Raw genomic sequence first — 26,091 nt, 5'->3', positions numbered from 1 at the left:
CCTGCCTGTTAGATCATTTCATTATGTGTGCAGAAAACAAGGAAAAACATGTCCCATTCAGTTAGTTTTCCCAGCAATCTTGTGGAATAGCTGATATCAGTAAACCGTTGGTCAAATGCCTCAAGACTCCTTTCTAAAAATGCTCCTTTCTTCCCTTGGTAGAACCTCCCGTCTTTAGCAGGAAGCCCTCTCCGGTAGACATGCTCAGAGGAACTGAGGTTAGCCTGGAATGTGAGATTTCAGGAACACCACCATTTGATGTTACCTGGTACAAAGACAGGAGACAAATCCGCAGTAGTAAGAAGTATAAGGTTACAGCCAAAAACTACCATACAAGCATTCACATTCTTAACGTTGAAGCTGCAGATGTTGGTGAATATCAGTGCAAAGCTCAGAACGACGTAGGAAGTGACACTTGTTTTTGCACTGTTAAGCTGAAAGGTAAGGTATTGGCACATATGCCTTCTTTAGCGCTCCCCGTGGCACTGCATTGCTCTTAATTTACGTGGATACCATAAGAATTTACTACAACTGCATGTTTCCTATCCAGAACCACCAAAATTTCTGACAAAAATAAACAGTGTGACTGTTGTGGTTGGCGAACCAGTAGAGTTACAAGCAAGAGTGGAAGGCTCACAGCCAATTTCTGTACAGTGGCTTAAAGACAAGGAGGAAGTTATTAGAGAAAGTGAAAACACAAAGATCACATTTATGGAAAACACTGCAACTTTACAACTTGTACACACAGAAACAAGCAGTGCTGGAAAATACATCTGTCAGATCAGAAATGATGCTGGAAGTCGGGAATGCATGGCTACCTTAACTATTCTAGGTTGGTAAAAAGCATATATTTTTTATGTTTTTGTTTTTTTTTTTTTTTAAAGTTAGGAACTTGTTAATTTAGTATCAGCTGCATGCTTTGCTTATACCCCTAAGTTCAAATAATCAAAACAGAATCCTTGTTTCTCCTTTAAATCTTATTTGGTTTCCTTTTTTTCCAATTGTGTAGGGGTTGTAGTGGAAAAAAATAATACAGGCCTTTACATTACGATGGAATTCAGTTGACTGTATTCACAGTCACATCTTCTGCTTGGAGGAGGACAGATAGTTGTATTTCACTCCTAGTAATTCCAAAATATTTTTACTTTATTTTGGGGAGCATCTGAAATCTCCAGATTAGGGTAGAATAAAAGGTGGAAAAAGCAGAGCTGAAAAAATTCCCAAACCCAATGAACTGAGATATCCTTAGTATCAAATGTATAAACCCCATCTTATAATGCAATAATACTTACAGCTAGTAGTAATCAAATCCAGTTTTCACCATCCTTGTTACTTGTCTCTTCTTCCAGAGCCTGCAGTCATTGTAGAGAAGGCAGAACCAATGAGGGTTACTATAGGAGATGCCTGTACTTTGGAATGCAAAGTGTCAGGTACACCAGAGCTTTCCACTGGGTGGTTTAAAGATGGCAAAGAGCTGACCAGCAGCCAAAAATACAGAATTACTTTCCTCAACAAAGTATCTACACTTAAAATTATGGATGCAGAGAAGGAAGATGGTGGATTGTACACTTTTGCAGTGCAGAACGACGTGGGCAAAAGCAGTTGCACAGCATCGGTTGATGTTTTAGGTTGGTTGGGTAGTTTTTCTTCCATCTTTTATCAGAACTTTCTTTTGGCCATGTTCTCTTTCTTTCCTTCCATTCCTTTACTCCTTTTCTCTCTAACAATGGATGTATTATATTTTCTTATGCAGATCGAATCATTCCTCCTTCTTTCACAAGAAAACTAAAGGAAACACCTGGTGTACTGGGTTCCTCAGCACTGCTGGAATGCAAAGTGTTGGGTTCACCTCCTATTTCTATTGCCTGGTTCCAGAATGGACTTAAGTTAGTTAGTGGGGAAAAACATCATATCACCTTTTCGGATAACCTATGTATTTTAGAAGTGAATTCACTGAGCAACTCAGATACTGGAACGTATACCTGCAAAGCTACCAACATAGCTGGTTCAGATGAATGCAGTGCTGTATTGACCGTACAAGGTCAGTATATGATGGTCAGCAACTTCTCTGAGCTACTCTTTTTCTCTTTCCCTCTTGAAATTCCCTGTGGTCTTTTGTAAGTATACTGAGGAAAATGTACTGACTAGAAAGTAAAGGCTTTGTTCTTTATCTTTGGTAGGTGTGTGGAAATGCCAGAGATATGCTGTATTGGTCTGTCTTATCTCTCCTTTTCTCTTGTGTGTTTAGAACCACCTTCTTTTGAGAGAACACCTGAACCTTTGGATGTTTTGCCAGGCACAAGCATAACTTTTACAGGTGTTATCAGAGGAACCCCTCCTTTTAAGGTGAACTGGTTTAGAGGGGCCAATGAGCTTGTGCCAGGGGACAAATGTAATATCTACTTGGAGGACTCTGTTGTGGAGCTTGAGTTATTTGATGTAACCCCTCTCCAAAGTGGAGAGTATACTTGTCTAGTGACTAATGAAGCTGGCAGGGCAAATTGTACGACACACCTTACAGTAAAAGGTTTGTAAAAATTGCATCCCTGTATTTACCCTAAAATGTTGTTGCCTTCCCTCCATTTGTACTGCTGTGCTCAACATTTCTGACTTCTCACCCTTCATTAGAGCCGGCTGTCTTTGTGAAGAAACTGAGTGATCAGTATGTGGAACCTGGCAAGCCCATCGTCCTGGAGGGCACTTACTCAGGCAGCTTGCCCATTTCTGTGACATGGAAGAAGAATGGCCACATACTCGCTCAGTCTCAGAAATGTAGCATCACCACCACAGAGAAATCCTGCATCCTGGAGATCCTTGACAGCACCAAAGAGGATGCAGGAGAATACACTTGCCATGTTGAAAATGAGGCAGGAAGAGATGTTTGTGAGGCTGTAGTCTCTACTCTAGGTGTGTGCTCCCTTTGCTTCTATTTTTTTCTTGCCTGTTCTTTTGAATGTATGCTTTCCAAGGCCTGGCACTATGATGAGCCTTTCTAATTTCTTCCTTTTTTAGAACCTCCATATTTTGTTACACACTTGGAACCTCTTGCGGTGTCAGTTGGGGATTATACAACATTGCAATGCCATGTTGCTGGAACACCAGAAATTACTGTGTCTTGGTACAAAGGTGATACAAAACTCAGGTCTACTCCTGAGTACAAAGTGTTCTTTAAAGACAACGTTGCTACGCTCATTTTCAACAAAGTGGTTAGCAATGACAGCGGCGAGTATATCTGCAAGGCAGAAAACAGTGTAGGAACTGCATCTACAAAGGCTCTCTTAACAGTTCAAGGTGATGATTTATACTGTTGCAAATTCTTCTTTACAGTACTTTTTCTCTTGAAAAAATATATTTAAAAAAATCTTCCTGGTGCATATTTATCCTTCACTTGTTTTCTTCCAGAGCGCAAACGACCACCTTCCTTTGCAAGAAAATTAAGGGACATCGAACACCCTGCTGGCTTACCCCTAAAATTTATGTGTCGACTCAATGGTTCAGAGCCCATTACTGTGACTTGGCATAAAGATGGTGTGCTGCTTAGTGATGACCACAATGTGCACACATCCTTTGTAGATAATGTAGCAGTGCTACAACTGGCACGAACTGAGATGAATCACACTGGACAGTACACCTGCACAGCCACCAATGCTGTGGGCACTGCCACCTCAAGTGCTAAACTCACAGTGGCAGGTGTGTTGGCTTACAGAACTTTTGCCCAGATCATAGGCACCCCCATCCCTTTCTATGTGTGCAATGGTATTTGTATGCTGGATTAAATTATTTTTATTATTATTATTATTTTGAGATATGAGTATTATTTTGTTTTCTTGTGTTTCTAGAACCCAAGCAGGCACCTATCTTTGATGCCAAACCAGAATCTATTGATGTGCCTTTGGGAGAAAGTGCTGACCTTGAATGCCATGTTACTGGAGCCCAGCCAATACACATCACCTGGTCCAAGGATGGTCGGGAGATACGAACTGGAGGAAACTACAATATTACATTTGTAGCTAACACAGCTCACCTTCGAGTGCTCAGAGTGGGTAAAGGAGACTCTGGCCAATATACTTGCCAAGCTAGTAATGAAGCTGGGAAAGACTTTTGCTCAGCCCAACTCAGTGTCAAAGGTATTGAGATTAAGTCACCTTCATTTCTTGTTTTTCTTTCTCTTGGATAAAAAAGGCCTCTTTGTTACTGAGCTTTGTCTTCCACCCATTCCAGCTTGGACATATACAGAAAGTAGCTTTTCAAAAAGCAGACATACCATGAGGTAACTCTCTGCTTCTATAATACTGCATGACAGTAGAAGCCTTGTGTACCTGCAAACTCTACAAGGGGACAGGTCTTCTTGCTAAGCTGTTTGTTGGTATGGATAAATGCACACAACACTTTCCTGCTTTTTACTTTATCATTAGTGCTTAAACTACAATTGCAGGGGTATTGATACGTATCATTACTATATGGAACAAGAGTAATAGGGTAAATACAATCACTTTGCATTTGTAGGCCAGCATTGGTGTCTCTTTCAACTTTTCTGAATGTTTCAGTTGGAGTAATGAAATGCTGATTTAATCTAGGCTCTAAATCATTTAAGTTCTTCAAGTAGAAATACTCATTAACGATGTGCAAACAAGTGAAACTGTACATACCATGTTTCTGCTGCTCCTGGGATAAGATCTTGGGGGTGATGGGATTATTGATGCTTTCATGCTGGCTTGGGGACATTTTTGCCCCCCAAACGAAACCGCAAAAAAAAAAGTCTCCTGGGTGGAGCAATCATCCTTCATGTGTCTTTTACAACCACAGATGCCTCAAGCAGCAGGCTCCAGAGTTGATAGAACCTAGTTGTAGTTGTTTTTGCTGTTTCCTCCTTGCATCTTTTCTTGAGAGGAAGCTCTTGGAGATACAGCCAGCTGCTGTAGCAAATTCACCTTGTTGCAGCCCAATATTCTTGCGCTCTCTATGACTCTTGCTCAGCACTGTAGATTTCACATGGCAAACGTGTGTTGTCACATGCTTATTTGTTCTGCAGAACCTCCTAAGTTCATCAAGAAACCTGAAGCTTTGCGATTCGTGAAGCACGGAGACGCAGTTCAACTTGAATGTAAAATCAGTGGCACGCCAGAGATCAGGACTGTGTGGTACAAGAACGATCAGGCACTCCAAGCAAGCAACAGGCTCCACATGTCTTTTGTAGACTCCATAGCGGTGCTAACTATCTTGGATGCCAGCACTGAGGATGGTGGTGATTACATATGTGAAGCCCAAAATTCTGCCGGCACTGCCAGCTGTAGCACTTCAGTAGCAGTGAAAGGTTAGCAGCACAGCTCTGCACACAACTAGAATCCCTGGCTCCTGGTCCTGGTCCTGCTCTCAGCTGCACAGCCCCCATGCCCCCCCCCCCAAACATGAAGCTGCTGCTGTGGCAGTCAGTGGCTGCTGGTGCAGTTTCTTTCCAGCTGCTCTCAGATTAATATGCTGATGCGTTGTAGACATCAGAGAGACTAGGCAGGAACTGGTAGTGGGTGTTGAGTGCTGTGCAGCCACTCCCTTGCCTTCCTATTTAAGCCAATTGTAAGCTGAATAAGGCAAGGTTGTTGGGTTACACAGGATGTGTGAACTAGATGAAGCACCAGCTGTGGTGAGAGAGATGGACACACTTTGTAGACATCCCTCTGCCTGTTTTTTTATATACAGTGATTCTGTCAGGAGTGAAATTTAAGAAGCAAGAGAGGGCTGTTGTACTGAGCCTCACTGGTGGTAGCTTTCATGATTGGAAAGAGGTGGGGAAAATTGGAATATGGTCCTGAAGAAAGGGGAGGGTGGCTTTTGGGAGGGGCACTAAGTACTAACTCCAAACAGGTGCAGAAATGTCATATTTTCTGCCCTTGGGAGTGCTTGGGATGGCTTTCTGGAAGGTGCCGGAGGCTCAGCATTTTTTAGAGATGAGACCACATATGATGAGGATGCTAAATATAGGTTTACAAGAAGAAGTGTAGGCCCCCTTCCTGAGTATGTTGTGTCTTGCTACTATCCAGAAACCTACTCAGGGAAGCAGTCTCAAATGTATGATGTGATTCTTTTTTTTATAGAACCACCTGTTTTTAGCAAGGTGCCGAGTCCTGTGGACACACTTAAAGGCTCGGATATTATTCTCCAGTGTGAGATAGCAGGGACTCCACCCTTTGAGGTGGCTTGGTTCAAGGACCGGAGGCAGGTCCGGAGCAGCAAGAAGTTCAAGGTGACAGCAAAGCACTCCATTGCCAGTCTTCACATCCTCAATCTGGAATCTCAGGATACTGGAGAATATCAGTGCAAAGCAATGAATGAGGTGGGAAGTGACACTTGCACCTGCCCAGTAAAATTCAAAGGTTTGTATGGTAGAAGACCAACAGCATCAGTGCCTTCTTCTCTTGATCTTCTGGCTGTACCTCTTCCAAGCAGGCATGCATCATTAACCTTCCTCTGCCACCTTGTTTTTGCCATCAGAGCCCCCACGCTTTGTCAAGAAGCTGAGTGACACTGCAATCTTCGTTGGAGAGCCAACAGCTCTACAGGCAGTGGTGGAAGGATCCGCACCGATTTCTGTTGTCTGGCTGAAGGACAAGGGTGAAATTATTAGGGAGAGTGAAAATGTCCAAATGTGGTTTATGGACAACATTGCAACTCTTGAGATTGCCAGTGCAGAAGGAGCTGATATTGGAAAGTATATCTGTCAGATCAAAAATGATGCTGGCATGCGGGAGTGCTCTGCTTTTCTACAAGTCCTAGGTGGGTATAGCCTGTTCCACAAGTATTCTATCTTGCGGCTCTCACAGTTGTCTCTGCCACCCCTTGTTTGCTGCTTGTATCCTATGCTCACTGGTTTGCAGGTGGATTTCCTGGTGACACACTGTCCCCTCCGTTCCTATTTCAGAACCAGCAGTAATATTAGAGAAGACTGAGCCAATCACAGTGATGGCTGGAAACCCTTTTACCTTGGAGTGCAAAGTAGGAGGAACACCTGAACTTATCACCAAGTGGTACAAAGATGGCAGAGAACTAAGGAGTGATCGCAAATACCAAATTACCTTTTTCAACAATATCTCCACTCTGAAAGTCTTTTCTGCAGAGAGGGGAGACAGGGGCTTATATACTTTTGAGGTGCACAATGAGGTGGGGGACAGCAGCTGCACTTCTTCAGTTGATGTTTCAGGTCAGCTCTATACCTTGTCTTTAAAAGCAGTGTTGTTGTTGTTTTTTGCTTTGTATTTGTTTTCCTTTGCACTGGAAACAAACAAACAAAACATTTTTCTTATTCTTCTTCTGCCTTGTCTTACTTAGATCGCCTTGTTCCTCCTTCATTCTCAAGAAAATTAAAGGAAACAAATGGGGTGCTGGGATCTTCAGTGCTGCTGGAATGCAAAGTGTCCGGCACATCCCCCATATCAGTGGCCTGGTTTCAGGATGGGAATGAGATTGTTAGTGGGGAAAAATATGAAATTTCATTCTTGGATAACATTTGTGCTTTGAGGCTCAATGCCCTGGATGTCACAGATACCGGGCCATATACATGTGTAGCAGCAAATGTGGCTGGATCTGATGAATGTAGTGCCTTCTTGACTGTACGAGGTCAGTGGAAAGATATTACAGCCCCTTCTACAGAACACTTCTTCCCTCTTTCTTTCTTATCTTTGATTTCCCATGGCTTCTTTTTCATAGTTTCTTTTTCTGTTTTCTGCCTTATTTTTATTTCTAACCTGCTTCAGTTTTCATCCCCAACAGGAACTCTCCTATTAACATCTTTCTCCTTCCTCACTTCTTTGTGTGACACTTAGAACCACCTTCTTTTGTGAAGACACCCGATCCCCAGGAAGTTTTGCCCGGATCAAGTGTGACATTCACCAGCTACATCAAGGGCAGCACCCCCTTCAAAGTCACCTGGTTCCGAGGCATCAGGGAGCTGGTGCCAGACAGTACCTGCTCCATTTCTCTGGATGAGTCTGTGGCACAGCTGCAGCTGCACAACGTGGAGCTGGGCCACAGTGGAGATTATGCTTGCGTGGTCACAAATGATGCTGGCAGCATCTCGTGCACAACTCAACTCTTTGTGAAAGGTGTGTGTGTGTGTATGTGTAGGTATCTCTCTCTTCATGGTCTGCCTGCAGCCCTGCCACATTTGTCCCTCTCAATTTGACCTTTGCCTCCACACAGAGCCTGCAGTCTTCGTGAAGAAATTAAGTGATTTCAGTGTGGAGCAGGGGAAGTCCATTGTTCTGGAAAGCACCTACATGGGCACCCCTCCCATTTCTGTCACCTGGAAAAGAAATGGAATGCCTATTGCTCAGTCTCCACGCTGCAGTGTTACAACTACTGACAGATCTGGCATTCTCGAAATCTTCAACAGCACTAAGAGTGATGAAGGCGAATACACCTGTGAGGTGGCAAATGAGGCGGGTGGGGATGTTTGCCACAGCCTTGTATCCATCTTAGGTATGCATCACCCCTGATCCCCAAGGGGACCCCAGTGATGCTCTGTCTCTGCTCACTATGCTCTTTCCTCCCCTAGAACCACCTTATTTTGTCACGCACCTGGACCGTGTGGAGGTGAAGGTTGGCGAGCCTTTGATTTTAAAATGCCAGATAGGTGGTGCACCAGAAATCAAGGTGTCTTGGTACAAAGAAGACACCAAGCTCAGATCAACACAAGCTTACAAAATGCACTTCAAGAATAACGTGGCAACACTGGCATTCTCTACTGTGGAGGACAGTGACATTGGAGAATATATCTGCAAAGCAGAAAATAGTGTTGGCTTTGCTACCACCACAGCTTTGCTTGTCATTAAAGGTGATGGTCGTGGGGCCACTCTTTCCTGGGGTAGTTTGTAGGCACTCTTTGTTGTCTACAGAAAGGGGTTCTTATTAAGTTCCGTGTCAATTAAATCTAGGTTGACAAGGTAGCTTCCTACTTATGGTGATGATTATTATTATTTTGCAGAACGTCAGCTTCCCCCTACATTTGCCAGGAAACTGAAAGATATTCAAGAGACAGTTGGTGCTCCAGTGACTTTTGATTGTCGCATAAATGGCTCAGAGCCTATCCAGGTCTCCTGGTATAAGGATGGGGTTCTTTTAAGAGACAGTGATAACGTGCAGACAACCTTCTTAAATAATGTTGCAGCTCTTCAGATCTTGCAAACTAGCATGGCTTACTGTGGCCAATATACTTGCTCAGCGCAAAATGCTCTGGGGACTGCATCTTCCAGTGCCAAGCTTCTCCTCACAGGTTTGTAGCTCACACTTAGAGATATTTTTTACCTATTTGCTGTCTTATTCTTTTACTCTTTCTCCTATTCTACCCATTACATGGTGGCAAGGGAGTGTGGGCATGACATGGTCAGGTGTGTGTTTAAAGGGAGCTTAGTGGTGAGCTCTGCCGTGCTTTCCTCTTTGCAGAACATCTACAACCTCCTTTCTTTGATGTCAAGCCAGTATCTATTGATGTGGCACTAGGCGAAAGTGCAACCTTTAAGTGCCATGTGACTGGCTCTGTACCTATGAGAATTACATGGACCAGAGACAACAGAGAAATCCGCCCAGGTGGCAACTACAAGATGACACTGGTGGAAAACACGGCCAGCTTGATGGTCCTAAAAGTGGGTAAAGGAGATGCTGGACTCTACACATGTACTGCTAGCAACAGCATTGGAAAGGATGCATGTGCAGCTCAGCTGGCTGTGCAAGGTATTGCTGGGATCTTTACTGTTCATCAGGCATTTCTTTGCAAGGCAGACACCCACAAAAAGCCCTAAATAGTTCGAACACATGAGACTAACAATCTTTACAAGAGGTCATGTTGAGATCTTTCAGTTAATTTAAATGTTATTTTAAAACTTAAATGCTTGTCCATCTTTCTTCTGGTCTGGTATAGTGAGTCTTATCAAGGGAATTCTGTCACTGAAATATTAACTCTGACGTAGTACCCCGTTGTGCTTTTATTAATAACTGTTGGCCAGCAAAATCTGTCTGCCTTAAACTCTTTCTCTAGTACTGTCATTTGCTAAATTGTCCAGGAGAGAGAAAGGTAGCTGAAAAAAGCAAGTCCACTTACAAGGCTTAAATGTATTTTTAACAGGTGTGCAGTTCCAGAAAATATTTGATAACTCCTGTTGTTGAATAGGAAAAATTGAAGGATCTGAGGGCAGACTTGGTGACAAATATCTGCTCTGCCAACACTTTACTTCTCTACATAGTGTGTGAATCTTATGATTTTCAAAGGTCTAAATTTATAACTGGATTAAACTGTCCTGGTACAAGTGACACTTGTACCTTACTGTAATTTCCTTAATGTAGGTGGGAACCTTGGATTTATAAATAGCTGTTCCGGATACTTTATTCCTACTGATTTTATTAAAGGACAAATGTGAAATACACTACTGAAATGATGCATGAGTTTAAATGTCCTTGTTGTTTCAGGGCATTCTTCTTTTCTCTCTCTGTCTTTTTTTTTTCTTTTTTTTTTTTTCCCTCTGTATAAGTTTGGAGGGGAAATCAAACATGTTACAAGAATATAATTGAATTATAATCGAGTCTTGTGGACTCAATGGCAAATAGGGATGCTGTTATTACACAGTTTGACTTTAAAAATAAATAAATAAATAAATTGAAATACTGTAAGAAGAAATCTAAGCTCTTTTAAAGATTTAAAGCTTATTTCCACAACAATCATAATTCTGTTTATTATTAATGATAAAAGTACTAATAGGTTAATTTGACTGGAATTATTCTACATAAAATGATCCTAACTGACCTTATTCCTTTTCTTACTCTTCAACTCTTTAGTCTTCAACTCTTTATTCATAAAATTGTAAATTATTCTTTTATTATTTTTTCAAGGATTATTTTTCCTTTAATTCTTCAGATTTTGTACAGATTTCCCAACGATGTAAAATTAATTTTGCTCATTGCTTGTCAGCCTATTCCTACAAAACTTGGAAGTGCAAGCTCATATGTGCATCGATTTGCATGTTTTTAATTTCAGAAGATGCTGTCTTATCTCTGATACAGTCTTTTGTTTGTAGAATCAAGATCTTATGTCCAATTGACTTTCAACACCTCCCTACCTCCCACTTTTTTTTTTTTTTTTTTTTTTTTTTTTTTTTTTAATCTAGTGTTCCCAATCTGGTTTTTAACACCTGCCTTAGGTTCTAGAACTACCTAACATTCTAAGTACTTTACTAACCTATACTCACATTTTTGGAAAGGAATGGAATTAGTGTGTGACTAGTCAGCAACTGTTAGTATGCAGATAGGAAATCAACTGTTTATCAAAATGAAATCTGATAACAAAGTAATGAGATTCCAAGAGTTGTTGTGTTAACAAGACGTAACTTTTATTTTTAGAAACTCTAAGGAAGTTTTGTTACTAACAACATAGGATGTTCTGCAAATGTCCCACAGATTGAAGTGACCCACAGTAAAATAGATATTCTTCCTACAAGTTACAGATACACAAAAAGGCAATTCATCCTGTTCTGTACAGAGATTTGTTACTTGTTCCCACATTACCACCTCTTGGTTTTACTGCTTTTATCTTTGATCCATGAACATTCAGTCTTGTGAATCTGAATTGTCTGCATGGTACTTGTGATGTAAAGTGTCAAACCTCCCTTTCTTTCTCTCCTTACAGAGTAAAATGTAACCATCTGGTTTACTTTCCAGTCATATGACCTTTAAACCCAATTTCACTAATACCAACCATCTCATAATTCTTCCCAGCATGACTGTTTTGAACTTCTCTTATTTGCTACCTGTGATCCTTGACTTTTAGTCCTTATATGCACCTTTATGTTTGGCTTTGCAATAAACGTGCAGAGGATTATAACTCAAATACACTTATCAACTGTATCAATTCTTAATGACATATTAAGTTATAAAGCAGTTGCTATAATCTCAGCCTAAATTATCTAAACAATAGCTCTTAGATGAACAGTTTGGATTCTTGAATTTCCATCAGGCATTTTTATTACCCATGTGCAGCAAGAGGATATTACTTAAAGAAAACCACACGTGTCAGCTGAACATAGAGAAGTAGAATGAGAAAACAAAATAAGGAGAAACTATCTAAAATGCAAATAGAGAACTTGTTTGCTGCCTATTTTGGACAAACTTCAAATCTAAATAAAAAAGAAAAAAAACAACAACAAAAAAAAAACAGCAATTACAAAATTAGAATGTTTGCATAAGTCCTCAAAGTTTATATTTTCTGTTAGATATTTGCCTGTTTATTCAAAGAATCTGTGCAGTTAAAAACATCATTTTCCATTTTTGGCTTTCCAGAACCGCCAAGGTTTATTAAGAAACTAGACTCCTCAAGACTTGTGAAAGAGCATGAGTCCACTAGGTACGAATGCAAAGTAGGGGGATCTCCAGAAATCAAAGTCATGTGGTACAAAGGTGAAACTGAGATCCACCCCAGTGAAAAGTACCGAATGTCATTTGTGGATTCAGTGGCAATCATTGAAATGCACAACCTCAGAGTTGAAGACAGCGGTGACTACAGTTGTGAAGCTCAGAATCCAGCTGGTAGTGCTAGTACCAGTACCTCACTGAAAGTTAAAGGTCAGAATCCCAGCTCTTCCCTTGCCTTTCTATCTGTATGAGTACTCTTGTGTGGAAAAGCTGTTAAATCCCACTTTCTTTAATCAGACAGACCAAAGCCTGTCTGAAAAGATGGCAAGCCTGCTTGTTATATCGTGGGAGATCTCTCACTTACAGTGTTCCTTTGCTGCTCACTATCAGTTTGGCTACTTGAATACTCTCCTCTTTAATATCATCAGCTCAAATAACACAGAATTTAACTCCTTTGTTTCAGCACCCCCTATTTTTATCAAGAGGCCCCATCCAGTCCAGACCTTGAAAGGGTCTGATATTCGTCTGGAATGTGAGCTTCAGGGCACTCCTCCGTTCCAGATTTCATGGTATAAAGACAAACGAGAAATTCGGAGCAGCAAGAAGTACAAGGTCATGTCTGAGAACTACCTTGCTAGCATTCACATTCTCAGTGTGGATACTGCAGATGTTGGTGAATATCACTGTAAAGCTGTAAATGATGTGGGAAGTGACTCCTGTGTTGGCTCTGTAACACTGAGAGGTTTGTATAAGGACTGTCGCCTTCTTGGAATTTCATTTTTCCAGTTAATATCCTCCTACATTTCCCCTCCTGGAGTGTTTTTTACTGTTAAATATCTTCTCTTAAATAGCACCACCAACCTTTGTGAAGAAGCTGAGTGATCTCACTGTTGTAGCTGGGGAGTCGATTGAACTGCAGGCTGCAGTTGAAGGATCACAGCCCATTTCTGTTCTGTGGTTAAAAGAGAAAGGGGAGATCATTAGAGAAAGTGAAAATCTTTGGATTTCCTATTCAGAAAACATTGCAACTATGCGGATTGGAAACACAGAACCAGCCAATGCTGGGAAATATGTTTGTCAGATAAAAAATGATGCTGGAGTTCAGGAGTGCTTTGCCACACTTACAGTGCTTGGTGGGTAACGTCATATAAAAAATATAATATGTTTTTATGGTGCTAATTACTATTGCATTGTTGTTTTTAAAAATGCTGTGACTTGCGTCTCATTGCAGAACCTGCAATCATTGTAGAGAAGCCAGGCCCCGTGAAAGTTACAGCTGGAGACTCTTGTACTCTGGAATGCACAGTAGACGGCACACCAGAGCTTACTGCTAGATGGTTTAAAGATGGGAATGAATTGTCTACTGACCATAAATATAAAATCAGCTTCTTCAACAAAGTATCTGGGCTTAAGATCCTCAATACAGGACTAGAAGATAGCGGAGAATATACTTTTGAGGTGAAAAACAGTGTTGGTAAAAGCAGCTGCACAGCTTCAGTGCATGTTTCAGGTTAGTTGACTACTCATTTTGAGTCACATCTGATCCAAATTTCTTTTATAATGCCTTTAGATAGCATACTGTTTCCCATGATTAGCAGTCTGGGGGACTCACTGCTTGTATAATCTTTGACTGCTTGGCACTCCACTGTCACAAGCATCAGGAACAGATGCCTACCTAGCATCTGAGGGGCAAGAGTTATAGCAAGGGTTTGATTTCTTCAACTTTAATCCATTTGTCTTTTCCATACAACTGGTGCAATATTGTTTCATATGAAAAAGAACTGCAAAAAGCAAAGGTATTCCTGAAGTTGATTCCTTAACCATCAACTATTTTTCAGTGTTTTACACAAGCAGGAGCAGATTGCTAATGCAGATACATCAAAATAAATGGGTTTCATTACGCACTGAGAACCCTCTGTATTTTAAACTCCTGTACTGAAAGGTTTTTGTTGTTGTTGTTGTTGTTTGTTTTATGTTTAAACAACTGCAGATCGTATTATACCTCCTTCTTTCACAAGAAAACTGAAAGAAACGTATGGTCAACTGGGTTCTTCTGCTGTACTGGAGTGCAAAGTTTATGGGTCACCACCTATTCTTGTTTCCTGGTTTCATGATGGACAGGAGATTACCAGTGGAGACAAGTATCAGGCTACCCTTACAGACAACACCTGTTCTCTGAAAGTGAATCTACTTCAGGAATCTGATATGGGAACTTATCTGTGCACAGCTACTAATGTAGCTGGATCTGATGAATGCAGCGCATTTTTGAGTGTTAGAGGTCAGTATCAATAAGAAACCAGAGCTGGATGACTCAAATTTGTTTTCAAAAAGACTTAATTCTTGGTTTTGTTATATATTTCTGATTATTATGCTCTTCATCAGAAGCTGAATGTACTTCTTCTCTGTTTTATTTATATGCTTAGAACCACCATCTTTCATGAAGAAACCTGAACCGCTGAATGTTTTCTCTGGGACAAACATAACATTTACGAGTATCATCAAAGGCTCCCCTCCACTGGAAGTTAAATGGTTTAGAGGTAGTGTTGAGCTAGTACCAGGGCACAAATGTAGTATAACCTTGCAAGACTCACTTGCAGAGCTGGAGCTGTTTGATGTACACCCACTTCAGAGTGGGGACTACACCTGCCAAGTCTCTAATGAGGCAGGGAAGATTTCTTGCACAACACATCTTTTTGTCAAAGGTTTGTCCAGACTACTGTTTCTTATGCTTCTTTTAAAATATATATATATATATATATATATCCTGGCTTTATTTAATTTATCTTTTTGTATTGTTCATTATAGAACCAGCAAAATTTGTGAAGAAGGTGAATGATTTAAGTGTAGAGAAAGGGAAAAATTTACTCCTGGAATGCACATATACAGGTACTCCACCAATTTCAGTAACATGGAAGAAAAATGGAGTAATATTAAAACACTCTGAAAAGTGTAGCATCACCACTACAGAAACATCTGCCATACTGGAAATCCCTAGTAGCAAACTAGAAGATCAAGGGCAATATTCTTGTCATATCGAAAATGACTCTGGACAAGATAATTGTCACGGTGCAATCACAATATTAGGTGCGTCATCAAGCCACCATTATTTCATCAAGTGTTATTTCAACTACTTGTGGTCATTGTGCAATACCTTTTTTGTGCTGTTTGTTCTTCAGAACCACCTTATTTCATTACACCCTTGGAGCCAGTGCAGGTGACTGTTGGGGATTCAGCATCCTTACAGTGCCGGGTTGCTGGAACACCAGAAATGATTGTGTCGTGGTACAAAGGCGATACAAAGCTGAGGGGAACGGCTACTGTGAAAATGCACTTTAAGAACCAAGTTGCCACTCTGGTTTTCAGTCAGGTGGACAGTAGTGACAGTGGGGAGTACATCTGCAAAGTAGAAAACAGTGTTGGAGAGGCTGCTTCATCATCTTTGCTCACAGTTCAAGGTGAATCATTCTTTCCTAAAAATTAGGAAAATGGCCTATGTTTGTTCTTTCAAATACAAAGATTGTCTTTTAATTTTTAAAAGCTCTATTCTTTTCTGACCAGTAAGATAACCTGTGGTAATGTGTTCTATTAACAAAGGTCTAACAGTAAATCTAACTTAAATATATCTCTTACTGACCACATTTCTTCTGTAGTGATAGAAGCTTCTGCATCTTCATTCCCCGTTTAGGATATTGCTTTGACTGTTTCTGCAGTTCACGAGTCCTGAGATCATAAGCTAGCTAGTCAGTCCTGAGGGTTAAATAGTCTCACTGGGTGTAAACAAGGGCAGAATGGTTATATATTTTCTTGCATCCATATGCACCATGTTCTTTTCACTTGAGCTCCCAAATTAAATGATGTACATTTAAATGTAACATTTTTTAATAAGTTAAAAGCAAAAATCCATCATACTCTACAGTATTGATGAGTACAACAATAGGTGCATAGCTTTTGAAAGACCTCATGGTACAATACCTGTTTTCTTACAGAGCGTAAACTTCCTCCTTCTTTTACCCAAAAAGTAAGAGATGTTCATGAAACCATTGGCTTACCAGTTACATTTGATTGTGGCATTGCTGGTTCAGAACCTATTGAAGTATCTTGGTTTAAAGACGGTGTACATGTAAAAGAGGACTACAATGTTCACACAACCTTCATAGATAATGTAGCAACTCTGCGGATTTTGAAGACGGACAGGAGCCTTATTGGGCAATATACCTGCACAGCAACCAATGCTATTGGAACTGCTTCTTCCAGTGGCAGGCTTGTCCTTACAGGTTGGTAGGCTGTGAAACATTCAATTGAAGTATCTTAAAACTTGCTTTTACTTTATATGTGTATTAAATATTGTACAAATAATATTTATTTTGAAAAGATTTAAAGCAAATTGTGATGTTAAAGTGATGCTTTTTAATTTCTTTCACTCTTTAGAAGGGAAGACTCCTCCATTCTTTGATACTCCAATTACATCTTTGGATGGTATCATTGGAGAAAGTGCTGACTTTGAGTGTCACATTTCTGGAACACAGCCTATTAGAGTCACATGGGCAAAAGATAACCAGGAGATTAGAACAGGAGGAAACTATCAAGTCAGTTATGTAGAAAATACAGCCCATTTGACCATCTTGAGAGTTGACAGGGAAGATTCTGGAAAGTATACATGCTATGCTAGCAATGAAGTTGGAAAGGATTCTTGCACAGCTCAACTGAATGTTAAAGGTACTGAACAAATAATACATTGTGTGTAATTTTTCTTTTCATTGTAAAGGAAGTTGGCATTATTGCTGCAAGAAAAGTTTGAGAAAAAAACTTTAAACATAACTTTTATGTTTATAAAACATAAGGTATAGCTAAAAATATCTATCTGGATGGTATAATACACATGGATCTTTAAGGAGAAATTGAAAGGACCATTAACAATGAAAGAAAGGATATTTTCTTCAGCCTAATTTCTTTATAGCCTTTGTGTTCTACAGGCCTATTTCTTCCTTGATAACTCATCAAAAAATCTTGTGTTTTTAGAGGCATTTGACTTAGATCAATCATCAATTAATCAAATAAGTGTGTTTTTTTCCTGTCGTTTTTCACAAATAAGAAAATCCACTAACACAGTGACTGTACAAGTAAGACACTTGCCATTGATCTTGGAGTATTTTCACTAAAACAAACAAACAAACAAAAATCCTATGTAAATGACAGCAACTATTGATTCCCCAATGTTTTTTTTTTTTTTTCTTCAAACACTTTCCTTAGAATTTTTTATTTCAGTTTTGGTGCATATGTTCTTTTTTCACAGAACGAAAAACTCCACCTACTTTTACTAAGAAATTGTCTGAAGCAGTAGAAGAAACAGAAGGGAATGAACTTAAACTTGAGGGCCGTGTTGCTGGCTCTCAACCTTTGACTGTTGCTTGGTATAAAAACAATCAGGAAGTTCACTCAAGTCCTCATTGTGAAATATCATTCAAAAACAATACCTTACTTTTGCATATTAAGAGTGTAGAGCAATCAGATGCTGGTTTATATACCTGTAAAGTGTCCAATGAAGCAGGAAGCGTGTTGTGTACATCTTCTGTTGTTATCAGAGGTTAGTAGAAATCATGCTTTTCTTTACTTCTTGATTTTCTTTCTGTGTTAGCTGCAAATAGCTTCTGTCTTATGACTTCGTACAGCCAGTAAACTAATTGTGTTGTGCTTAATTGTTTTTGTTTGCCTTAATATTAATAATTTGTACTGAGATGGACATGATAAAACTGGGTTAAACCACAAAATCAATAAATTATTTTGATTTTGTGATTTAAATTTGTGTGTGTGTAGGAGCTTCTTTTTCAGTACGTGCTATGACTGATCTAGAGTAAACACTGAAATCTGAAATCTTTAATGTGATGTTTTTTTCTTCTTTTTTTATTTTGCCTTTTTTAATTTTATTTATTTGTTTATTGAAAAACAGTTTTTCTGTGCAATTACAACTAAGCTTGTGCAGCTTTGATGATGTGTTGTGGCAGCAAGGCACATCATCCTAATACTATTGTAGGAGATTGCATATTTGATTCTGTACAGGTGTCTATGTAGTTTTGCAGCCTAATAAGTGTTTTAGTTATTCTAATATTTTTGCATGCTACTGTCCTTATTTTGTGGAGAAAACGTATTATATAAAACATTTCTCGCATGTTTGCATACAAAACATATACTGTCTTGTTATTAATTCTATTTTCTAAAACTGACTCATATTCTCAGACTTATGCTTATCCTTGTTCATTGCTTTCCTATGTCTTAAGAACTGCATGTGTTTCTTTTTCTCCTATGTTCTTCATATTTTCCTTCCTTGAATCATAGAATTATTAAGGTTGGAAAAGACCTCCAAGACCATCTGATCCAACCATCCCCGTACCGCCAATATTACCCACAAAACTATGTCCATAAGCACCAGATCCAACCTTTCCCTAAACACCCCTTGGGACGGTGACTCCACCACCTCCCTAGGCAATCCATTCCAATACCTGACTACTCTTTCTGAGAAGAAATTTCTAATTTCCAACCAACCTGAACCTCCCATGGTGCAACTTGAGTCCATTCCCTATAGTCCTATCGCCAGTTATCTATGAGAAGAGGCTGACCTCCAGCTCCGCACACCTTCCTTTCAGGTAGTACATAGAGAGCAATAAGGTCTCCCCTGAGCCTCTTCTTCTCCAGACTAAACAATGCCAGTTTCCTCAGCCACTCCTCAGAGGACTCATGTTCCAGGCCCTTCACCAGCTTCATAGCCCTTTCTCTGGACATGCTCTAGAGCCTCAATATCTTTCTTGTAGTGAGAGGCCCAAAACTGAATGCAGTTCTCAAGGTGTAGCCTCACCAGAGGTGACTACAGAGGGATGATCACCTCCCTGGTCCTCCTGGTCACACTATCCCTGATACAAGACAGGACCCCATTGGCCTTCTTGGCCACCTGGGCACACCACCGGCTCATCTTCAGTCAAGCATTGACCAGCACCTCCAGGTCCTTTTCCTCCGCACAGCTTTCCAGCCACTCTGGACCCAGCCTGTAGAGTTGCATGGGGTTGTTGTGACCAAAGTGCAGGACCTGAGACTTAGGCATATTGAACCTCTTCCCATTGGCCTCTGTCCGTCAATCCAACTTGTCCAGGTCCCTCTGCAGGGCCTTTCTACCCTCTGGCAGATCAACACTTCCCCGTAACTTGGTGTTGTCTGCAAACTTACTGAGAGTACACTCAATTACCTCATCCAAATCATCAATAAAGATATTAAAGAGGATAAAGAGAATTCACTGAAGCACTTTCACCTTCCAGAACCTAAAAAGCCTCCACGTTTTGACCAGCCCCTTCAGCCAGCAACAGCAGAGGAAGGTGGTAACATACAGCTCAGCTGCCATGTCCAAGGATCACAGCCAATCCGGATTCAGTGGCTGAAGGCAGGAAGAGAAATAAGAGCTTCAGACAGATGCAACTTCAGCTTTGCGAATGGAGTAGCTCTTCTGGAACTTGCTGCAGTTACCAAATCTGATTCAGGAGAATATGTGTGCAAAGCTTCAAATATGGCTGGCACTGACACTTGCAGATCTAAAGTGACTGTTAAAGGTACAGTAACATGAACAAAATCAAGGATTGTGGTGGAAATTTAAAACTCCATCCTACTTCATTTTGTGTGGAACAAAGACACTAACATTGTAATAGCAAGCAATTAGTATCTTTTAGTTCTTTTCAAAACTGTAGAAAACAGTACATTTAACAATAATTTATATATAAATAGAAACATAAACAATGGAATATCACTGTCAAATCAATAGCATATTCTTACCAACAAGATTAAGAATTTAGTTCCTATAGCTAATCACAGAATTTAAGAAAAATGCAATTAAGTGAAAATTACTTGTGTCTGCATATTTTATGGGAATAGTGGTGTTTATTTAAGAAAGTACAAAAATAATTTTATTGATAGTGTGGCCTTAGAGGTTAGCTGTTTCAAAACTATTACAGCTTCAACACGTTTTGGACTTTTAGCTAGAAGTAAATGTTGCTGAAGCATGAGAGCTTCCATGTAGAGTCTTGTATTTTTGCATTCAAGATATGCAGGTTCAGTAATATGTAGAAGCAGCATCTTTTTCACTACATGGGTGGCAGCAGAGCTAAGAACTAGTCAAAGGAAAAAAAAAAAAAAAAAGGGAGGGGGGGAAATAACAGATCAGTGTTACAAAAAGTTCAAATAACTCTGAGGGTGAGATTTCCAGAAGCAGAAAAGAGAACACCTCACTAGAAAAAATGACTAATTTTAGAAAATTCTTATTTGTATGAATTTGCATATCTATGCAGAATAAAAATGACCTGACTGATGTTAGTGGAAAGCATAACATGTCCTACAATGCTCAGTTTCATTTGCAATGTAAAATACAAGTTACTTAAAATATGAAAATATTTTACATTTTTTTGTATTTCACATAATATTTTGTTTCATCTTGTAACTCATTCCTTTTCACACAGGTAATTTTGGAGATTTTCAAAAGCCATCTAGACATGGTCCTGGGCAAACAGCTTTAGGTGTCTCTGCTTGATTGGTTGGAAAATATGACCTTCAGAGGTCCCTTCCAACCTCATCCATTCTGTGATTCTGATAAAACAGTCTGTTTAATTATTTGACTCCTTTTACTTATTTATTTTAGAAAAAACAACAGCTGCACCAGCAGCTAAGAAAGCAGAAGTGGAAGGAAAACTTTATTTTGTGTCAGAGCCTCAGAGTATCAAAGTCATGGAAAGTAAGAACTCTTTTTCAAAAAATTATATGTCTTCTATTTGTCTATACCTGTTGCTTGAGATTATGTCCTGTTGTCATAGAAACATCTGCAAAGACTTATCTTCCTCATTTGCATCTTTCCGTAGAGACTGTTGCAACATTTATTGCAAAAGTTGGAGGAGAGCCAATTCCAAATGTTAAGTGGATGAAAGGGAAATGGAGACAACTCAACCAGGGAGGTCGTATTTTCATCCAGCAGAGAGGAGATGAAGCCAAACTAGAAATAAAGGACACAACAAAAACGGATTCTGGCATGTACAAATGTGTAGCTTTTAACCAACATGGGGAAATTGAGAGGAGTGTCAACCTACAAGTTGAAGAAAGGAAGCAAGAAGTCATAGAAGGGGATGTCAGGGGGAAACTAAAAAGGTATATGCAAAGATTTTATAATTACTTTGCAATCAACACAGAAAAACTTTCTGATTAAACCTCTCAGATCAAGATATAATATTTTGATATTCATGATAAAAGTATAACTGTGTACTTAAAATAGAAGCACCTAACTAGGTTACACTAAAGGAGTGCACTACAGTAGTTCTGTGTTGATTCATTTTTTCATTGACCATCTTTCTAGAAATGAAGTATTGTATATTTAACTTATGTCATTGATTTGAATAGAACTCCAACAAAAAGAAAGGAAGATGAGGAAGATCAAACTATTGATATCTTGGAACTTCTCAAAAATGTTGATCCTAAAGAATATGAGAAATACGCTCGCATGTATGGAATTACTGATTTCCGTGGCCTCCTGCAAGCCTTTGAGTTACTAAAGCAAACCCGAGAGGAAGAAAGCCATAGATTGGTAAGATACAGTGTGACTACAGCATTGGCTTTAAGAGTAACACAGCCCCTGTGAACAGACTTGGTGTCCATGATGTGATATTACTGTGTGAACAGGATTTTCTGGTATCTGTTTAGATCTTTTAGTTCTCAAATTCTTGCATGCTCAAACTGAAAAAGAAGGAATGGCCCTTCTGGCCAGGTATGTTGTCTTGACAAATTGGTTGCTATTTTTTAAGATGAGAAGATAGGCTAGATACAGTATGGCTACAGCAAGCGTAAGAACTAGTTTTATGTTGGATAAAAATGACAGCTTGACATTTAGGATCCTTTAATCTTTAAGTACATTCTGTCTTATTACAGGAAATTGAGCTTACAGAAAAGGCTCAAAGAGAAGAACAGGAGTTCGATGAACTTGTATCATTTATTCAGCAACGACTATCACAGACAGAGGTAACTTATTTTTGTCCTGATTTGTGAAATATTCAAACCCATAACAGGGAACTTGAAACTAATTTAAATTAATATTTTTCAGCCTATTACTCTGGTCAGAGACATTGAAAATCAGACGGTTTTAACAGATGAGGATGCTATCTTTGAATGCGAAATTAAAATTAACTATCCAGAAATTAAACTTTCATGGTACAAAGGAACACAGAAACTGGACTCCAGTGACAAATATGAAATTAGAATTGAAGGTGATCGCCACATACTTAGGATCAAGAACTGCCAGCTTGAAGATCAGGGAAATTTCAGAATAGTGTGTGGACCACACATTGCCAGTGCTAGGCTAACTGTGATTGGTAAGTCTACTTTTGAACTAAGTATTTGAATTCTTTGATTATTCTATTGTCTGATGTCTGCTAAAAAATATATATATTTTAACATGCTAATAGAACCTGCAGTTGAACGGCATCTTCATGACACTACTTTCAAGGAAGGAAACATATGCACGCTCTCTTGTCAGTTTTCTATCCCAAATGCCAAGTCTCAGTGGTATAGAAACGGGAGGCCCATTAAGATAGGAGGGAGATACTCAACACAAGTCTCCGACAAAGTACACAAACTCATCATCAAGGATGTTAGAACAGAAGACCAGGGACAGTATACCTGCAAGCTTGAGAATCTAGAAACAACTGCAGATCTGGCCATTGAAGGTTTGTAAAAAGATGTAGAATCTCTTTATTACATTAGTGGTAAAGAGTTGCTGGATGTTCCATTAACAGAACAAATGAAAATAAAATGGATTTCTTAAAGAAATATCCTTGAACTTGGAAATGGATTAAACAAGAAATTTTGTTGTTCTTTCTCTTTGAACATTATGTGACATATTCATGTAAGTTAGTATTTTTAACTAAATCATCATTACTAATGGCCCCTTGCTCTCAAATTGTTTGTCATACTTTCTTTTAACTTCTTTTATCCTATTACTCTCCTGTTTTCCTCATATTTCCTCTTTTTCCATAATTATTCTTTACCTTCGCTTGATTTCCCTAATGGCTTCTCTTGTATATTTTCTGTACAACAATCTTATGTTTTTATTCTTACATCTTCTAATCTTCATTCTTATGTATAATACTTCATAGTAGATGGAATTCCTTTTCTCTTATTTGTTATTACATCTCATTACAGTGTAGCTATTTTTATGAAAACAGTGAGAAGGGATTAGTTAAACTAAATGACCTGGTCTTAGTTAATAACAGATTTTTTTTTTTGTTGTCCCTGAAACAGCTGAACCAATTCAGTTCACAAAGAGCATACAGAATATTGTCGTGAGTGAACACCAATCTGCAACCTTCGAGTGTGAGGTGTCTTTTGATGATGCAGTTGTGACTTGGTATAAAGGCCCCATTGAACTGAAAGAGAGTCCTAAGTACAGCTTCAGAAGTGAAGGTCGTTGTCATTATATGACTATTCACAATGTTACTGCAGAAGATGAAGGTAAAAAATCATGGCATATTTTGGCCAATGTCATTCTTTTCCGTGATTTTATGTTCTTTTTTTTCTAATGATACAAGCATATAAATATGAAAATTTGTGTCTGCTGCAGGTGTATATTCTGTAATTGCTCGTCTTGAACCAAGGGGAGAAGCAAGAAGCACTGCAGAGCTCTATCTGGTAACCAAAGGTTAGTGAATTTTCTAAACAAATTTATGATCCTAGCTACATATAAATTTGTGAGTTTGAAACATGATTCTGGAAAAACAAATAGTTCTAAAAGAAATGTATTACTCTTTTGCAGAAATCAAACTGGAGTTGAAGCCACCAGGTAAAGATAATGCACAAGATTACCACAAGATCATGTCTGTTATCTGTCATAGATATATTGCATTGTTCTGCTTTATCCTTTTCCCCTGGCTATAGAAAGTGAAACCTACAGTCTGAAAAAATATTCCTCAGCCGTGCATATGAGGAACTATTTATTCTTATACATAGTGGCAATGACTACTTTGATAACTCTGAAAGCAGTGATTATTTTTGGGTCTGGGTCTTATTTTGTTCTGGTTGTGTCTGGTCTTATTTTGTACAATATGGGAAGCCACATTCTATTAAAACAAACAAGTATATTTTTATTTAAATGACTGAGGAACAATGAAGAGGTACCAATGAATACATTCAACATCATCTGCACAGCTGAACAGTTAAACAAGGAAGAAAAATGGGTAGCAATCATCTCCTTATGATATATAATGACCTTCCTTTCTGAATGTTCTTAAGAAAGAGCCTACTCCAAAATGACGCAAATCTATCCATCTATCTATCTATCTATCTATCTATCTATCTATCTATCTATCTATAAATAAAATGAAACAGTGCAAAGTTGGCCAGATAAAAAGATTAATTAATTATCTATACATGGGCTTGCTTATGCTTGAGGAGCAAGTTACAATAATTGTGTGCTAAAATATAAACAAATAAAGGCCCATGAACTAATCTTGGGGATAGAAAATTCAGATCTGTATTTTTGATTCAGTTAAACATTTTGACTTTCCAGATGTTCCTGATGCCAAGGTAGCAGTTCCACCTCAAAAAACAGCTGAAGGTAGGATAAAAAACAAGCAAAAAAATACTTGTTGCATAGTGCTTTTTTATATCATCACTGAAGCAGCAGAGTCATGGGTACCTCAGAGAAAAATCTTAGACAGATCCAGTGATAAAATCTAGTTGATTCTCCCTGTAGAAATGTTATAAGAGAAAGCATTGGTGTGAATAGACTTCTTTTGCAGCATCAAAGATAAAAATTATACACAGAAAAGAATGAAGCTATGTCTCTTAAAAAGAAAAAAAAAATGCCCATCATTCCAGCTTGTTTTTCTGTCAGTCTGCTGTTAACTCCACTTTCCCTTTATTTCTGTTTTCCTGTTATAATCATTCTTCATTTTTACCATATAAATATCTTTTAAACAAACTCTCTGAACTGTGATTTTGAAAAATAAAATAAAATCTAGCAATAATAATAATTGGAAAATAAACAACAAAGTCTTTTGAAGACAGAATAAACAGTTTGCATGTGTATTGTCAGTGGACTTCTCTACCCAGGCTCTGTTATTCTTCTACAGACTACAAACATTACAAATGTTTCTGCTAGATTCAATCATTTAGTATAGATTGAGAAATGCAGTCTTCTAAGTTACATTTCCATGCCAATTTTGTAAATGCTTGGAGTGACAGCAGGAGGGAAAAGATTGATATTTAGATGAATTACTATCAGAAAAGATAGGAGAATGATGGCAGGAAAGAAAACAAAGCTGTGAAGGGTTGGGGTTCAAATAGCAGTAGACTGGAGATTCGCATTCAAAATATATTGTTCCAGATACAGTGGATGGTCAGAATGAGCACCATTTTTCCTTTTATTCATAGTTGCAATAAAATAATCTCCTCTGCCTGTTTTCCAAATGCACTAAGATATTTCTTCAAGAAGACTTGAAGAAATACTTCCACGGCTTTATTCTAAATATTTTGTTTTTCTCAAAGCTATCCCTATTCCTATTCTTCTGCCTCTTGTTCCAACACCAGAGGAGAAGAAGCCAGGTAAGAATATTTAAAGTACTTGGATAGCATGTATATGTTTAATTATAACTGCATTGTTTTGGTTTGTTTTAATTAAAATTTTACTTT

At 38.8% G+C, this 26,091-nt stretch overlaps 1 protein-coding gene across 11 annotated transcripts in view; it reads left to right on the top strand.

The window, feature by feature from the left end:
• The window catches only part of TTN (titin), a 243,116-nt gene that overhangs the window by 64,832 nt on the left and 152,193 nt on the right, over positions 1–26,091 (top strand). For all 11 annotated transcript variants that reach the window (XM_068685816.1, XM_068685811.1, XM_068685812.1 and 8 more), the window contains 42 exons: positions 163–441; positions 551–832; positions 1,350–1,628; positions 1,754–2,041; positions 2,249–2,527; positions 2,629–2,907; positions 3,013–3,291; positions 3,403–3,690; positions 3,840–4,127; positions 5,033–5,314; positions 6,093–6,371; positions 6,490–6,771; positions 6,917–7,195; positions 7,324–7,611; positions 7,818–8,096; positions 8,194–8,472; positions 8,549–8,827; positions 8,978–9,265; positions 9,436–9,723; positions 12,319–12,600; positions 12,854–13,132; positions 13,242–13,523; positions 13,622–13,900; positions 14,381–14,668; positions 14,814–15,092; positions 15,196–15,474; positions 15,567–15,845; positions 16,377–16,664; positions 16,819–17,106; positions 17,684–17,974; positions 19,695–19,982; positions 21,062–21,154; positions 21,279–21,561; positions 21,811–21,994; positions 22,336–22,425; positions 22,508–22,775; positions 22,869–23,129; positions 23,704–23,913; positions 24,023–24,100; positions 24,215–24,241; positions 24,968–25,015; positions 25,948–26,004. In XM_068685816.1, the coding sequence (XP_068541917.1) occupies positions 163–441; positions 551–832; positions 1,350–1,628; positions 1,754–2,041; positions 2,249–2,527; positions 2,629–2,907; positions 3,013–3,291; positions 3,403–3,690; positions 3,840–4,127; positions 5,033–5,314; positions 6,093–6,371; positions 6,490–6,771; positions 6,917–7,195; positions 7,324–7,611; positions 7,818–8,096; positions 8,194–8,472; positions 8,549–8,827; positions 8,978–9,265; positions 9,436–9,723; positions 12,319–12,600; positions 12,854–13,132; positions 13,242–13,523; positions 13,622–13,900; positions 14,381–14,668; positions 14,814–15,092; positions 15,196–15,474; positions 15,567–15,845; positions 16,377–16,664; positions 16,819–17,106; positions 17,684–17,974; positions 19,695–19,982; positions 21,062–21,154; positions 21,279–21,561; positions 21,811–21,994; positions 22,336–22,425; positions 22,508–22,775; positions 22,869–23,129; positions 23,704–23,913; positions 24,023–24,100; positions 24,215–24,241; positions 24,968–25,015; positions 25,948–26,004 (10,365 nt within the window). The remainder of the gene's footprint in view (positions 1–162; positions 442–550; positions 833–1,349; positions 1,629–1,753; positions 2,042–2,248; positions 2,528–2,628; positions 2,908–3,012; positions 3,292–3,402; positions 3,691–3,839; positions 4,128–5,032; positions 5,315–6,092; positions 6,372–6,489; positions 6,772–6,916; positions 7,196–7,323; positions 7,612–7,817; positions 8,097–8,193; positions 8,473–8,548; positions 8,828–8,977; positions 9,266–9,435; positions 9,724–12,318; positions 12,601–12,853; positions 13,133–13,241; positions 13,524–13,621; positions 13,901–14,380; positions 14,669–14,813; positions 15,093–15,195; positions 15,475–15,566; positions 15,846–16,376; positions 16,665–16,818; positions 17,107–17,683; positions 17,975–19,694; positions 19,983–21,061; positions 21,155–21,278; positions 21,562–21,810; positions 21,995–22,335; positions 22,426–22,507; positions 22,776–22,868; positions 23,130–23,703; positions 23,914–24,022; positions 24,101–24,214; positions 24,242–24,967; positions 25,016–25,947; positions 26,005–26,091) is intronic.

The sequence above is a fragment of the Anas acuta genome, chromosome 6, assembly GCF_963932015.1.
Source record: "Anas acuta chromosome 6, bAnaAcu1.1, whole genome shotgun sequence".
NCBI classification, from domain to species: Eukaryota; Metazoa; Chordata; class Aves; order Anseriformes; family Anatidae; genus Anas; species Anas acuta.
This window is presented reverse-complemented; position numbering and strand designations above follow the sequence as displayed.